The following is a 16,976-nucleotide window of genomic DNA, read 5'->3' as shown; positions in this document are numbered from 1 at the left end:
GATCCAGAACTGAATTCATACTTCTACCAAAGTTAGGGCTACAGAATCCAGGGGGTCCGGTCCAATCAAATGCAAAAAAGATTCACAATAGGAGAGGTCAGCCAAACCTAACAATCTCTTCAAAATGTAAAATATGTATTATCCACATTTTGTGCACCAAATACCAGATGAGAGAGCCAATGCTCTGTATGCAGAAATAGTACTGGAAAAGGGAACGACCCCATAGCTTAGCATCTCATAAGAACACTAGTGCTTTGCAGCACTGCAGCTGGTTGGGAAATGTGTTTTTATTGCTGTGAAACATTGTGTTGAGGGCTGATGGGGTTGAAACTGAATCAAACAAGAGAAATGCACTTCACAAAACAACTTCTCCTTTTAAAATCTACAGTTTGCTCATTCTGTAGAGCTGAGACCAGAAATGACTGCAGGATCTTTATGGAGTTGTGCTTTTTTGCTGTTATTTTGTTCCATCAGGTCCCTGTGGGCAGCTGAAATTTCCTGCAGAAGTGAAGATGGTGACCCGGTTGATTGGTAGGTAAAGAACATGTATGGAGAAGTTTTGGAATGTAAAATCATTAAGTAGATGGATCAGAGAACTGTAATGCATATAAATTTGTGTCTCAGTCTCTTTTACTTTGGAGGTAGCCTTTGAACTATGTCTGGCGAGTGAAATGTAGATTACTGAAATCTGATTGAATTTCATTGTAACTAATTCATCATTGCATTATGACTAACTACAAAATGATCATTGGTTGACAAAAAAAACCTAATTTCCTATGATCAAAGTGAGCATGCAAGCTGTGTTCTTATGGCAAGCCTCTGGGAGTCAGGTGCATTTCAAGCAACATTGGTAGCACCCAGATTACAGTGAGTTGTTGCGAAAGTGGCTTTTCACTGCTAGGAAACTTGGTTGAAAGTAGGAAAGTTGGGACTCTTTGTTATTATCTCAGTCTTAGGCCAGTCCTCATAGGTGTCTGTATCATAACAAAACATTGGCGTGAATTGACCCCCTTCCGTAGCCATATCAGCTCAGTGGCCAAGAATTGATTGAAAAATAAAACTGAACCCTCTCCAGATGGATCCAGGCTGAGGCATATTGACAAGCAGAGTGTGGGAAAGTGCTGTTCTGTGATTAAAGAGAGGATGGGCTAATCTACTGCCCACCTTTAAAAAGGGGAAGGAGGAGGATCCTGGGAACTACAGGCAAGTCAGCCTCACCTCAGTCTCCGGAAATATCATGGAGCAGGTCCTCAAGGAATCAATTCTGAAGCACTTAGAGGAGAGGAAAGTGATCAGGAACAGTCAGCATGGATTCACCAAGGGCAAGTCATGCCTGACTAAGCTAATTGCCTTCTAGGACAAGATAACTGGCTCTGTGGATGAGGGAAAAGCAGTAGACGTGTTGTTCCTTGACTTTAGCAAAGCTTTTGACACGGTCTCCCACATTATTCTTGCCAGCAAGTTAAAGAAGTATGGGCTGGATGAATGGACTATAAGGTGGATAGAAAGTTGGCTAGATTGTCGGGCTCAACGGGTAGTGATCAATGGCTCCATGTCTAGTTGGCAGCCGGTATCAAGTGGAGTGCCCCAAGGGTCGGTCCTCGGGCCGATTTTGTTCAATATCTTCATAAATGATCTGTAGGATGTTGTGGATTGCGCCCTCAGCAAGTTTGCAGATGACACTAAACTGGGAGGAGAGGTAGATACACTGGAGGATAGGGATAGGATACAGAGGGACCTAGACAAATTAAAGGATTGAGCCAAAAGAAATCTGATGAGGTTCAACAAGGACAAGTGCAGAGTCCTGCACTTAGGATGGAAGAATCCCATGCACCGCTACGGACTAGGGACCGAATGGCTCGGCAGCAGTTCTGCAGAAAAGGACCTAGAGGTTACAGTAGACGAGAAGCTGGATATGAGTCAACAGTATGCCATTGTTGCCAAGAAGGCCAATGGCATTTTGGGATGTATAAGTAGGGGCATTGCCAGCAGATCAAGGGACGTGATCGTTCCACTCTGTTCGACATTGGTGAGGCCTCATCTGGAATACTGTGTCCAGTTTTGGGCCCCACACTACAAGAAGGATGTGGAAAAATTGGAAAGAGTCCAGCGGAGGGCAACAAAAATGATTAGGGGACTGGAACACATGACTTATGAGGAGAGGCTGAGGGAACTGGGATTGTTTAGTCTGCGGAAGAGAAGAATGAGGAGGGATTTGATAGCTGCTTTCAACTACCTGAAAGGGGGTTCCAAAGAGGATGGATCTAGACTGTTCTCAGTGGTAGCAGATGACAGAACGAGGAGTAATGGTCTCAAGTTGCAGTGGGGGAGGCTTAGGTTGGATATTAGGAAAAGCTTTTTCACTAGGAGGGTGTGAAACACTGGAATGTATTACTAGGGAGGTGGTGGAATCTCCTTCTTTAGAAGTTTTAAAGGTCAGGCTTGACAAAGCCCTGGTTGGGATGATTTAGTTGGGGATTGGTCCTGCTTTGAGCAGGGGGTTGGACTATATGGCCTCCTGAGGTCCCTTCCAACCCTGATATTCTATGATTCTATGTCATCTTCTGGGACTGTAGGTCACTTGGGGCAGTCAGTCTCCAGAAATGCCAGTACTAGAACTGGCAGCAGTAACTGGCAGCAATGTGCTTACAGTGTTAAATCACTAAACTGATTAATTAGATAATGCACCTTGACCATGAAAAGTGTTAACTATTATTATTATTCATAAATCTAATCACAGGTCTTAGCAATGGAACAAGTACTGTTAGAAACACTGATCACTAACGATAAACATCAACCAATTTTAAAAAGAAAAGAGTCATTTCTTACAGATTGATACAAGTAACATACTTGTAAAATTAGGCCCTGATCCTGCTAACACGTGAGCACATGCTTTACTTTCGGCACATGACTAGTGCCGTTGAAGTCAATGCTTCATAGTTCATAAGACTGTCTTTGTTCTGTGTTTGCTTAGCACAATGGGCTCTTGTCCTAGGTGCTACAATAATTAAAATAATAATTAATGTTTGCAGGGTCAGATCCTTAGCACAGCCTGTCAACACGGTAAAGACAACATCACTTTTCATTCCCTTCAGCGTAGGATTTGTACATGTCTAAACACATAAACTTACAGAGTCCAGATGCTCAGGAAAATTCCTCTCCTGTGCTTGTTATTAAAGATTTATGAGACATCATATCCCTTAGGCCTGTACATTTTTGCTATTCAGTTATATTGTTTATATTACACAATCATGGGTGTTAGCAATGAAATGATTCTATGACAATTTAAGACATTTTAAATGTTCAGAGACAAGTAGCTAAGGCCCCAACCCTGCAAAATGATCTGTGAAGGTGGACTCCTGCATCAGTGTGAACCCGTGTAGATCAGTTTACAAGTTTGGGTCCAAAGATACAAAGAATCAAGTTTTTAAGGGGGGAAAAGTGGGAAATTTCTTTTGAAGTATGGCTCCTTGACCAAGAAGGCCACACACTTCACTTTTTTGGTAATTCAGGCCTGTTGCTAAAAAAATATTCAAGGGTTACTTGATTCCGATTTTGTGTGGTATGAAGTAGCAATGAGGAGCAGAAGTGAAACTGTTGCATAAAATTTCCTATCGCACAAAAGACAATTGCGTGCTATAGAACAAATTGTACTGAATTCTACTTACAGTATTCAGTTAGCAGCAGGGTGAATTGAGTATTCAATATCTTTGGTTTCATTCTACAATATTCCATAGTTGCTTATTTTTGGCATTCTTGCACCTTCCTCTGTAGCATTTCATACTAAACTAGATGGATCACTTGTCTGATTTACTGTGGCAACAATTATGTTCCCAAGACTCATCTGGAATAAACTCTGTCTCAAGGGAACAAGTTGTCAAATGTCCCCAGGTATTTACATTACATTTAGGAGCTAATCTTGTAATCTTTACTTGTGTAAAACTTGCTCTGTACTCAATAAAAGTTTAATCTGCACAAAGGATTGTAAAATCAGTAATCTGTAATGAGGGCAGAATGTGCCTCTTCTTCATTCATTTGAATACTGCCTGGAATCTTTTCATAGGAACAGGACCTAAGGTGTCAAATTATGTAAGATGCTGATTTCCTGTTTCAAGGTGCTAGTGTCCTGAAGGCCACTGAAGTCAACGGAATTTGGGGACCCTCAGCACCTCACAGAAGGCACTCAGCATCTCCAGGATGCAGCCAAGGTTAGGCAGTATCTTGATAATTGTCCAAACAAAGGACATGGTAATTTAAAATATTCAGTTTGTAAGTAGCACACTAAAAAATGTTAAGAGCGGAGACATTAATTCTATTAACTCAAAATTCAGTCACAGGCAATAACTTTGCCATTTAAAGTGGGAAAAGTCCCTTTTTTGCGCAAAAACCATGGGAGCATCTACACTTGCCAATGACTTTTTGCAGTGAAACTCAGAAGTTTCACCACAAAAAGAAAACCACCTCCACGAGAGGCATACAGCTCTTACCGGTGATGCTTTTGCAGTGATGTGCAAGTGAAGACACATTCTTCCTATTTACACAGCTTTTAGCCTCCGGAGGATCTCCCCCAGTGCCTAGGCGACCACTCTGGCTGGCAGCTCTGCTGCTCTGATGCCCGGTAAACAGACATCCACCCCTCCCCCTGTAAAGCCCCTGGAACTCCCCTTCCTGTTTTCTTGGCAAGTCCTCACTTATCTGGCCAGGTGACAATGCCTGTTCCAGGGAGCAAACGATCTCCTGCTTGGAGCAATGTTGAGCTACTGGAGCTGATCAGTCTTTGGGGAGAGGAGGTTGTGCAGGGACCCAGGATGCCCCGTGATCACACACACACCCCTTCCCACAAGACCCATCTTCAAACTGGAGAGAGCTGCACTGTGGAATAGCTGCCCTAGAGTGCTGTTCTCATCAGTAATGGAAGTACTCTCTGATGCCTGAGGAATTAAGTGAGTACACAAACCAGTGCTTTACTTTCACCGGTTCCCTATCACTGATGAAACTTACAGTGCAAAAACTCTGCAAGTGTAGAAATAGCCTTAGACTCCTAGCAACATCTGTGAAACCCCATTGCCTTCTGCACCTTTTCACAGGTGTAACTGATTGAAACTTACTGAACAGTTCTGTTTATGAACCACAAAGAGGAATAGAATCTTGCTCATTCTGTTTTAGCTGTGTTAGGGCTCTGAAGGGCTAACATGTAAAAAGCAATAAAAAAGATTTTCTGTCACCAGATGTGACACAAACAGAGAGCAGAATTGTTGAATAAGACAGTGTCAATTTTCAGTGTAGAGTTACACTGCAAACTATTCTAAATAGCAATGGATGTGCTTCAGGGTGTCTAGAATACTAAGGGCCAAAGTCAGGCGCACTGTAAGTGGATTTAACTCCCTTAACTTCAATGGAATTACACACACTTACATTAGGGCTGAGTGTTGCCTAAGGCTTTTGTTTCCGCTGAAGCAAAGCTGTGTAAGTCTGCCATCCACAATGGCAATCACAGAACACTGACTCACGCTGTGGATATGTTTCTGTTTTACATATTTTTATATTTTTGAAACATACTTTTAAAATGTTTTCAGTTGAAGTTTATTTTCATGGATACAGTTCTCTCTGCGGGAGGCCCTGTTGACTCAAATCTCTCATGTGACACAAGGCAGAAGGGGCTATGGCTTATCCATCCCAATGGACTGATTTATAATTACTAATAATCCTTCATTGTTTCAGGTTTCTTCTTTACAAGTTACCAAAGTATATCAGAAAAGAGAGTCCCGGGACTGGACTGGAGTACATTTACATGGATTCTTTGACGCAAGCTTGGCAGTTGAGTAAATTCCTGATCAATATGACACAGAGTGCCCTGGGGCAAACATTAAACCAACTTTATGAAGCTCATAAATCCAAGGCAAGGCATATTTTATTATCATTTTAACACATTTTCTTTATATTATAGTTTAAAAAACACTTCTAAAATGTAAATGAAATGAAACCAGTGACTGAGCCAAAATAAGTGTTTATAAGCATTGTGTGACCTGATGGATGAGGTTCAACTAAAATATTTCATATTAATAAAAAAGAGGAATACATTGACTGATCTGCACCAACACAGGTCTGAAAACATTCATAGAGGAGGGCAGATTGCTTGCAGGTTTACTGGAAGGCCCTATGTATTTGAGCAAGTTCTGGGTTGTAAAACCTTTCACAGTTTAAATATTGCTAAGGATTCCTTAGATTGTAAGCTTTTTGGGACAGTGTGACATTGTCTAATTAAAATATAATCATGCAAATCATTATTGCTACCACTGTTATATAATTGCAACAAATCTTATACAAAGTATAATACACGGCCAGAAAGGGTCAAACAGTTTGCAGGCTGAATGACCCAAAGCCAACCTTTAAAGTCATATTAGAAAGTATGCGAATGGTAATGAGGGCCATTCAATGTTAGATTGGCTAGAACTTTGAAATGCAAACTAATATTGTTAGAAGTGATACTAATTGTCTGTGTGTACTCATAAACGTTAGCCGTGTAAACAAACAGTTCCTGTCTGTCACTTATTAATTCAGAAATCAAAATGGAATATTAATATTTAGATGAATCTTGCGTGAAATAATGTCAGTGTCTATATGTCTCTTTGAAGTTTGTGATAGACTAACTAATGGATAAATTGCCTTATGTTAATTTGTGTAACTAATTACTGGTGGTGCTTAGGAAACAGAAGGTTACATCAAAAGCCTATTGTTTACCCAGGACTGTACGGTCAAGTGGCTGCTAGAAAACTGTATAAAAGACCCTTGGATCCCAATCCTTTTTATCTCAGATCTCCTTAAGCTACCTCAGGGGAAGTTTGAGTCATAAGATTGAAATCCCAGTTAAGCTGGTACACCCTGAATATAATATTGGATATTGGACTGTAACCTATGGACTAAATTCTAAAAGAACTCTTTGCAACTACGAAGTTCACCATCTCTGCTATGAATATGAATCTCAAGAATTGAACTCATGTCTGTATGTATATTGATCTTTCAACCATACTCTCTCTTTTTTAATAAATTTTAGTTTAGTTAATAAGAATTGTCTGTAAACTTGTATTTGGGTGAGATCTGGAATATTCATTAACCTGGGAGGTAATGTGTCCAATCCTTTGGGATTGGTAGAACCTTTTCTCTTATATGATTAAATAAGATTTTTATTAATCCTCATTATATCTGATTTGGGTAACTAGGTGTAGGCCTGAGGCTGGGTTACTTTAAGGGAACTGTGTTATGGACTTCTGAGTAACCCGTGAAGTATAGCAGAAGCTAATTGGGGCTGGCTTACTAAATCTAAGTATTGGAATATCCACCAGTTTTGAGGATTGTCTGCCCCATTCTTTGCAGTTCGCCCTAATTGAGTGACCTCAGCTGGCTCTCCTGGGAGCCCAGTTCCAGGCAGGAAAAGTCTTTTGGACTGTATTTGTACAGCACCTGGTGCAATGGTTTCCTTGTCCATGATGGGTTTCTAGGTGCTACCGCAATACAAATACTAAAGAATTATGATAAATAATATATTGCCAATAGAAAAGATATTCAAAATTCAGATTATTACACTGTCCCTATGGGTCCTGTCTTGTCATCCTTACTCATGCTGAGCAGTATTTGAATCTTCATGTACTCCCACTGAAATCAATATGGCTACTTGCAATGCAACATACTGTTTGATGGGCCTGATATTCCACTGTTCTGCACCTTGCATAGTCATTTAGACTTGTGCAAAGTGGTTGAAAATGGTATTAGATCCAAACATCTTACACCCACTATATACAGATATAAATGACTATACAAGGTACAAGGAAGTGGAGAATCAAGCTCAACCTGAATATAGGTGGCAGAATTAAGCTTTATGTGTGTAACTATTGTTTGCTGTCCATATAATCTAGTATGTACATTTTCCTCCTTACTTTTCTGAGCACAGTGGTTCTTAGTCCTATAATTCTGAGTAACTTCACAACTGTCCATAATCTAGAGAATGTACCATCACTTTCCCCCATCTCTGGTCACAAAGGGGTGAATTAGACACTGAGTGTTAATCTTGGCTATGTCTTTGCATTTTTCTTGTGGGTTCAGATTAGACCAGTAACATTATTTTAACATTTTTAGTTTATTTGAATTTGTGTATGGGAGAGATTTCAAGAAGTCAATCAAATATTTGCATTATCCTTGTGCTTTGTAAGTGGAAGACGCTGTTTACAATCCCAGAATGTAGCCAATAGTTACTAATCTTTCAGTTCTGCCAAGATATGGGGAGAAAAACACCTCTAAACTCTACTGAAAACTATTAGGCCAGTGGTTCTCAACCTATTTACCATTGTGGGCTGCATATGGAGCTCTCTGTGTGTTATGCAGCCCACATCCACATAGTATATACTACCTGTATGGCCCTGAGGATGTTACATCAGGCGCAGCTGTGTGCTGATTGGGCCGCAAGCGGCCTGTGGGCCGTCATTTGAGAACCACTGGATTAGGCAAAGAGAACTTTTAGGAAGGACAGGATGGAATATGTGTGCCTTGTTAAAGTTAGGACTGTTCCTCCTAAAGAAGAACAGTTGGCATGGCTGCATTTCCTAAACAAGCATTTGATAAACACTTTTCCAACATCTGGTTGTAAATCAACAACAGATTGCAAAGAAAAAGAAAAAGCTGCACTGCAGGTTGTTACCCAATAAAGTGCTTACAAATCGTGTTGTTGCACATATCTGACCTAGCCATCTCTCTGGGAAGGCCTCTTCTACTGTTCAGGAGAACATGCATTTTTTGGTTGCATTTCATATTACATGAAAGAATCAAAATCTCAAAGCTGTATTCTGTTCTAATTTATTCCAGTTCTAACCCCATTACAATCAATGAGGTTGCAGCAGTGTGAGAGGAGAATTTATCCCAAAGTCTTCCATCTCTGAAGTTCTTTATTCTGTTACAAATAGAAATACTCTTTCCTTTCATTGAATTTAATGTGTCACAAATTGGATATTTCTCTGCAGAACGACAGCACTGTCTATGTGATATACAATGATGATGTCCCTCACTCAAAGCATTACAGCTGGAAACAAGGACACACTAAAGGTACAGGGATAGTTCTGTTCTCTGCTTTTTTCTTTATGGATGAGAATTTCTGTCTTTATCTAGCTCTATATATTGAAAATGAAACCCCTGTTTAGGCCAAAGCGAAAGAGCGGTTTGTGTGGTAGTGTTTGTGGCGTGGGTAATATTAACACATGCCAATGCTGTATCTACTTTTTTTGGATTTCTCTTCACGGCATCTGTGCTATAGAGCAGCTCCACATCTATAGTGCCCTTACACCCTTCTCACAGGCGCTGAAATTGATATTCCTCACTTTTTGCAAGGAGAGAGCCACACTCTGCCCTTTGCCCAGTTGCGCATTGTGCTGCCAGCAACACTGGCTGGGACAGCAACAGCTTTTCAACTATCCTATGTGACAGAATGAGAAATACAAACCCCCAAATTCTGCTCTACCAATGGAAAATTCCATAGGAGGTTAAGGAACTGAGCCCACGATTCAGGAAATGACTTAAGCATGTGGTTAAGTCCCACTGAAGTCACTGGGACTTAAGCACATGCTTAAAGTTAAACACATGCTTATGTGGTTTCTGAATTGGGGACTCAGTGAATTTCTAATTGTTCCAAGGAGGAAGGGGGCCAGATTTGGTCAGACTCCCTGTAGAATGAGCAGAGTCTTCGACTCCCCTAAATCTTCAGATTGCAGATGTGATGAGGTCCCTGGAAACCTTGTCTCTTCTCTGCCTCCACGGCAGTATGCCTGCTGTGAGACCAATTTCTCCCCCCACCTGCTGCCTCCTCTAAGCCCCGCTTGGGGAGGGATTTGCTCAATGGTGGTGGACACCATGTTGACATTGTAGTTTTCTCTTACATGATGAATCCCTTTCAGGCTGGCTGAGGATCAGGTGCTATGATGTGGAGACAGAGTCAATGCCATTATTCTTATGCTGTTAGATTTCTAAATATAATTTGGATGGGAAGTAGAAAGGAGGTGTTGGCCTTTGCGCTCGTTAAAGATCCCATGGTGTTTTTCCGAAGTAGGGGATCAGCTCCAGTCAGGTTCCACTGGCGAATGTATTAATCATTTTCTTTCCTAGCATGTAATGTAGCATTGTCATGAATCAGTGATTCTGTTCCATAGAGATGGCTGCACTTTGGTGATAGGTAAACTGATTCCTGTATTTATAGTTTGTAAAGTGCTTTGGGATCCTTTGAAAAAAATATGCTGTAGAAAGGCAATACAATGGGAACTAAAATAGCTGGGTTGTATTTCTAGCTCTGCCACAAACTTTCTGGGACACCATGGACAAGTCACTTACCCTCTCTATGCCTCGGAGTCCACATTTATAAAATGGGTCTAAAAGAGGTACGAGGGTCAAAAAGAGGTACGAGGATTAATGCAATAATATTTGTGAAAAGTTTAGAGATCCTTGAATGGGAGGCACCGTAGGTGTGCAAAGTAGTGTTGTTGACTTATTATCTATTAAGGTAATATATAATAGTAGCATAAATAAAGTTAAAATAGGACATTACCATCCAACTTGAATTGTATTGCCCTCTGGTATTAGAACAGTACAATGTTCTTATGTATTTCCTAGATGGGTTTCTTAATTTATCTGCAGTAACTGTACTTTGACAGGATTTCTGCTCTTGGACAAATCACAAGGTTTCTGGGGGATTCACAGCATCCCTCTGTTCCCTCCATTTCCTGAGGAGGGTTATGGATATCCACCAACCGGAAAGCAAAATGCACAGATGGCCATCTGTATAACGTTCAGATATAACCAGTTTGCAGAAATAGGTATGACAACCTCCTCCTCAGTTTGTGTGTAAAGGGCTTTGAAAATGTAAAGCTTTGTAAAAATGCATAATGGTCATTAATAATAATAATAATTTAAACTTTCTTCATGATTTAAAACACCACTGGGCCTTGTTGGAGCTGGAGTAACAGCACTGATACATCAGAAATATGTTGCAATGTTGTAGTCGTGTTGGTCCCAAGGTATCAGAGAGACAAACTGGGTGAGGTAATTTCTTTTATTGGACCAACTTCTGTCAGTGAGAGAGACAAGTTTTCGACCTACATTGAGCTCTTCTCCAGGTAAAATATGGCATGTAGTAATAGCAGGGGTGGGAAGACAGGAATTTATATGAGGACCTTTTGTCACATAAAATATCAATACTAACACAAATGGAAATAAATCTTTTGATTACTGGCAGGTATCTCAGAATGTAATTCTGCGCTGAAAAGTGACTGTAAAAAGCATTGTGGGATGCAATGTTCATTGTCCCTCAATGCTTTTCATATCATGTGTGCTCGGTTTACAAGTCGAGAGATGACTCACTGAATTACCAGCGCTGCAAACTCAACCTGGATTCTGAAAGTCAACTTCTGTTCTTTCCTGATCACACATCTTCAGTGATAAAGATGCTGCAGACCACATTACATCCCTGGATCACAGTCTAAGTTCTAATCAGTTACACCTGTGAAACCCTTTTCCCAGCAACAGGGCTGCAGAAGGATCCACAAAGGTGGACATAAACTCAGTGTCTCAATGCCCTGAATTTTAGGTGCCCTGCCAGTTATTGGAATCCACAGCCCTGAGTTAGGTGCCCAGGCTCCCTGTACAATGCTTGGGAGGGATAGGCACCTAAGAATGGGATTCACAAAAGCCAACATGTTGGAGTGGAGAAACTATATAAATTAGCAAATAGGAAATGCTGAGGAGATGGGTGGGGTTTATGTCCTGTTCCTCAAAGAGAGCTAGGCAGCTAACAGGAGGCACGTCCTGCTACATGGGATTCACTCTCCTAGATTTAGGTGTCTAAGCCAGGTTAGTCCTTTCTTGCAAAAACCACTGGTGGTGCCCTTAAGCCCAGCATCACTGGAGCAGGGACTGGAACCTCAGTCTCCCAGGTGAGTGCCCTAACCACTGGGCTATAGAGCCATTCTCCCTTTTTCCCTGGCCCAATGTATATGTAAGTATTTTGTACAAACTTCAACAGGAAGGTCTGAGAAACATCTAGCCCAGATACCCCATAGCAGTGGTGGGCAACCTGTGGGCTGCATGTGACCAAGTCAGGGTAATCTGCTGGCAGGCCGTGAGACAGTTTGTTTACATTGACTGTCTGCAGGCACGGCCGCCCGCAATTCCCAGTGGCCGCGGTTCGCCGTTCCCAGCCAATGGGAGCTGCAGGAAGCGGCGGCCCACCACTGCCCCATAGCCCACTGATTAAGGAACTCCCCTGGATAGTAAGAGACCTGAGTTCAAGTCCCTGCCCCACATCCGGCAGGGGAAACTGGATCGACCACATCCTGCGTGAATGCTCTGGCTATTTGAAATTAGGCACCTAGAAGACTTTACCAGTAGAAACATAGGTACCTACAGTATAAGGCAGCAGCAAAGCAGGGGTTTTGAGGATTTAAATTTTGAATTTAGGCACCTACAGTGGGAGTTAGACACTTACATCTTTTTGTGGATCTACCCACAGTGACCCTTCTGCAGCCCTATTGCTGGGAAAGGGGTTTCACAGGTGGAATGACTGGAACCTGATCCTGCAGACATGTCTTTGCTTAACTTTACACATGTGACCTGCTTGTGTGTGTGAAGTGTCTGCAGGACTGAGGCCTTCACTCACTGTTCTGTCGGTGATGCACAAGAGGAAATAGAACCCAGCTTACGCTCTCAGCTGTGTTGACCTGCAGGGCTAATAGGAATAAAAAGCAGTAGAAATATTTTTTTGTCACTAAAGTCAGTAAATCTGACCTTGAACATACTAAAGAGACAGGATGTGAGGAGTGAAAAGGCACCAAATTTATAGTTACACTTGTCAGGTTAGAACCGTACTTTAGAACTTAATCGCTTATCTTTAATATTTCCTAATCTTGTACTTGTTAATGTCTTTGGTTTTGTTCAGACAAACAGTTGTTATGCTACAATCCAAACATCTACAACTGCTCCATCCCTGACATCTTTCAGCTTGACCTCCCAAATCTGCAAAAGCTCTGTGTAGGTTCTGCACTGCCTCTAGTCCCTTGGCGCCACCTCTCCAAACTCCAGTCAGCCCAGGGAGAAAACTTCCTCCACTTTGCTAAATCACACTTTTTTGTTGATGGTAAGAAAAACTGTCCTTATCAAATACACGTTCTTGGGAAACAAACAAAGCATTTTCTTGGAGGGAAACAAGTTCAACCACAGACAGGAACATAACAGTGGGTAGGGAACATTGTTGCATCATAATACTGACACTTTTGGAAACCACTAACAAATACACAAAATAGGAGATATACTAATAGCAAGACAGAGCAAAGAGAAAAGCTGCATGGCACTTTGTATTGTAAGGTGTTCAGTATAGGGATCTTCTTAAAACTACTCTACTTTTACTACTCAAAGGAAAAAGATGGGCTTGTGTATTTCTTTTTTGCTGCTTCAGCATGTACAAAGAAGGTATGAACGATTTCTTTTCCAGTGTGTGTTTGGTTGGTTGGTTGCTTGCTTTTCCCTGCTTATTCCTTGCATTAGAGATTCAGGCTGTCTCTTCTCTGGAAGACTCTAAGGTGGTTGGAGGACTACTGACATCTCAAAAACTAAGAGATTGAGAGCTTAGAAAATGAGAGGGGAAGGGAATATTAGTCAGACTGTTTCAAACTACTTTTGTTCAGTTGTCTTTGTTAAACATCATTTTCCCACATCTTCTGAAATTACACAGATATCTACGTAGCCTGGATGGCTCAACAGTTGCAGACAGATTTGTTAGCAGAATCCTGGCAGCATGATGGACAGGAGCTTCCATCAAACTGCTCTCTCCAACACCACGTCTACAACATAAACCTCATTAAGACACCAGGGAATTCCACTTTCCATTCCTATTATGATCATTCTAAATGGTGTGTTTCCTGGAGATATGAAGATCTGTGGACGTGCATTGGAGACTTAAACCGTGCTCCTCAACAGGCTTGGAGAAGTGGTGGTTTCATTTGTACCCAGAATCAGTACATTTACAAAGCTTTCAGACACATGATCTTCCATTACCATAGCTGTAATAACTCCTGATATGAATGAACCACAGTTCTCAAACACTGTACCCACCTATTACATAGAGTATGGAGATTCCCCTTCAGGTGCAATTCTGCTCTGAAAAATGGCATTGTAAGGTTCCATGTTTGTCTCTTGAATCATTTCTGCAATAAAAGTGCTCAACTTTTTACAAGTAAAAAATTTGGTGTGTTTTTTTTTCTAGCTTCCAGCCCAGTAAACTCAATCAGGATGCTAAGAATCAAGCTCTGTTCTTTCCTTCTCTGACCTTTTCAACAGTAGGTTCTGCCTGTCACACATACACAACCCAATTGCCTTTGGTGCGCGCATAGATGTAACTGATTGGTGCTTAGTAAGCAATGCTGTTGATGAGGCGTAAGAGAGAACAGAATCCAGCTCACTCTCCATAAGCTGTTTTGGTTCTGCAGGATTAATGAACATAATAAACATTACTGTATATATTTGTCACCTGTGGCCTGCTCAGGTGAAGTTAATATGAAGCCATTGAAGTCAATGGGAGTCTTTCCACTGACTTCAGTGGGACCTGGATCATGTTCTAGAGTTAACAAACATGACTGAATACAGACAAGGAGGCAAGCAGACACTTCAAACCATAATTTCTCAATTTTTCAGAGGTGATTTTAGTGCATGAAGAAGTTACTCACTTTGTGCAGTAACGATGGTTCTTTGAGATGTGTCCCCCTATGGGTGCTCTACTCTAGGTGTCAGGTTTCAGAGTGGTAGCTGTGTTCATAGAATCATAGAATCATAGAATATCAGGGTTGGAAGGGACCTCAGGAGGTCATCTAGTCCAACCCCCTGCTCAAAAGCAGGACCCATCCCCAATTAAATCATCCCAGCCAAGGCTTCGTCAAGCCTGACCTTAAAAACTTCTAAGGAAGGAGATCCCACCACCTCCCTAGGCAACGCATTCCAGTGTTTCACCAGCCTCCTAGTGAAAAAGTTTTTCCTAATATCCAACCTAAACCTCCCCCACTGCAACTTGAGACCATTACTCCTTGTCCTGTCCTCTTCCACCACTGAGAATAGTCTAGAACCATCCTCTCTGGAACTACCTCTCAGGTAGTTGAAAGCAGCTATCAAATCCCCCCTCATTCTTCTCTTCTGCAGAATAAACAATCCCAGTTCCCTCAGCCTCTCCTCATAAGTCATGTGTTCCAGACCCCTAATCATTTTTGTTGCCCTTCGCTGGACTCTCTCCAATTTATCCATATCCTTCTTGTAGTGTGGGGCCCAAAACTGGACACAGTACTCCAGATGAGGCCTCACCAATGTCAAATAGAGGGGGACGATCACGTCCCTTGATCTGCTCGCTATGCCCCTACTTATACATCCCAAAATGCCATTGACCTTCTTGGCAACAAGGGCACATTGCTGACTCATATCCAGCTTCTCGTCCACTGTGACCCCTAGGTCCTTTTCCGCAGAACTGCTGCCGAGCCATTCGGTCCCTAGTCTGTAGCTGTGCATTGGGTTCTTCCGTCCTAAGTGCAGGACCCTGCACTTATCCTTATTGAACCTCATCAGATTTCTTTTGGCCCAATCCTCCAATTTATCTAGGTCCCTCTGTATCCTATCCCTGCCCTCCAGCGTATCTACCACTCCTCCCAGTTTAGTATCATCCGCAAATTTGCTGAGAGTGCAATCCACACCATCCTCCAGATCATTTATGAAGATATTGAACAAAACCGGCCCCAGGACCGACCCCTGGGGCACTCCACTTGACACCGGCTGCCAACTAGACATGGAGCCATTGATCACTACCCGCTGAGCCCGACAATCTAGCCAACTTTCTACCCACCTTATAGTGCATTCATCCAGCCCATACTTCTTTAAGTTGCTGACAAGAATACTGTGGGAGACCATGTCAAAAGCTTTGCTAAAGTCAAGATACAATACATCCACTGCTTTCCCTTCATCCACAGAACCAGTAATCTCATCATAGAAGGCGATTAGATTAGTCAGGCATGACCTTCCCTTGGTAAATCCATGCTGACTGTTCCTGATCACTTTCCTCTCATGTAAGTGCTTCAGGATTGATTCTTTGAGGACATGCTCCATGAGTGTTAGTCTGTATCAGCAAAAAGAACAGGAGTACTTGTGGTGCCTTAGAAACTAACAAATTTATTTGAGCATAAGCTATCTCTTCCTACTGTATTTTCCACTGCATGCATCCGATGAAGTGGGTTTTAGCCCACGAAAACTTATGCTCAAATAAATTTGTTAGTTTCTAAGGTGCCACAAGTACTCCTCATTCTTTTTATTCTAGGTGTGTCTGTGTCTCTGCGCTGCTGATTGGAGAACTTTGGTAGCAGTATCCGCTGTGCCACGAGGCTAGTCAGCTTGTCCGGGCTAACCATCCTCAATTCCTTCTCTACTGCATAGTCATAAACGAGAACCCCAAAGTAGAAGGGAGGGGGTAGGTTGTGGAGCACTCACAGGGGGACACATCTTGAACAACCATCATTATTGCACAAGTTGAGTAACCTCTTCTTCAAGTAGTGTCCCTATGGTTGTTCCATGATAGGTGACTCCCGAGCAGTACCTCTTCTTGACGGCTGGGCTTAGGAGTTGAGTCTGTTACAGATGACAGCACTGTGGAGCTGAAGATGGCATCAGGAGCAGAGTCCCCAGTGATTGCATAGTATTCTGTGAAGGTGTGGACTGATGCCCATGTCACTGCTCTGCAGATCTCTGCGATAGGGACATCCTTAAGGAAGGCAACAGATGAGACTGATCTTGTGGAAAGTGTACGGATCAAGGCAGGAGCAGGTCATGTTACGAATTTGGTAGCACTGTCTGATGCAATTCTAGACCCATTTAGAGAGTTTTTGGGCTGATATTGCTGACCCCTTGGATCTTTCCGCCAT

The 16,976-nt window shown here is 42.0% G+C and overlaps 1 protein-coding gene across 2 annotated transcripts; it reads left to right on the top strand.

Moving 5' to 3' along the window:
* The first annotated feature begins 415 nt into the window (after positions 1-415).
* Positions 416-14,242, top strand: DNASE2B (deoxyribonuclease 2 beta). Of its 2 annotated transcripts, none has more exons than XM_073358231.1 (6): positions 416-531; positions 5,722-5,899; positions 9,012-9,093; positions 10,689-10,850; positions 12,968-13,165; positions 13,760-14,242. In XM_073358231.1, the coding sequence occupies exons 1-6, from the start codon at positions 419-421 to the stop codon at positions 14,101-14,103; spliced, it is 1,077 nt and encodes a 358-aa protein (XP_073214332.1). In that variant the 5' UTR covers positions 416-418; the 3' UTR covers positions 14,104-14,242. The 2 variants fall into 2 exon arrangements, with proteins under 2 accessions (XP_073214332.1, XP_073214333.1); XM_073358232.1 differs by lacking the exon at positions 416-531 and adding an exon at positions 4,143-4,208.
* The last annotated feature ends 2,734 nt before the right edge of the window (positions 14,243-16,976 follow it).

The sequence above is a fragment of the Lepidochelys kempii genome, chromosome 8 (assembly GCF_965140265.1).
Source record: "Lepidochelys kempii isolate rLepKem1 chromosome 8, rLepKem1.hap2, whole genome shotgun sequence".
In the NCBI taxonomy this organism is placed as follows: Eukaryota; Metazoa; Chordata; order Testudines; family Cheloniidae; genus Lepidochelys; species Lepidochelys kempii.
The sequence above is the reverse complement of the archived record's forward strand: the minus strand, read 5'-3'. Positions and strand labels throughout refer to the sequence as shown.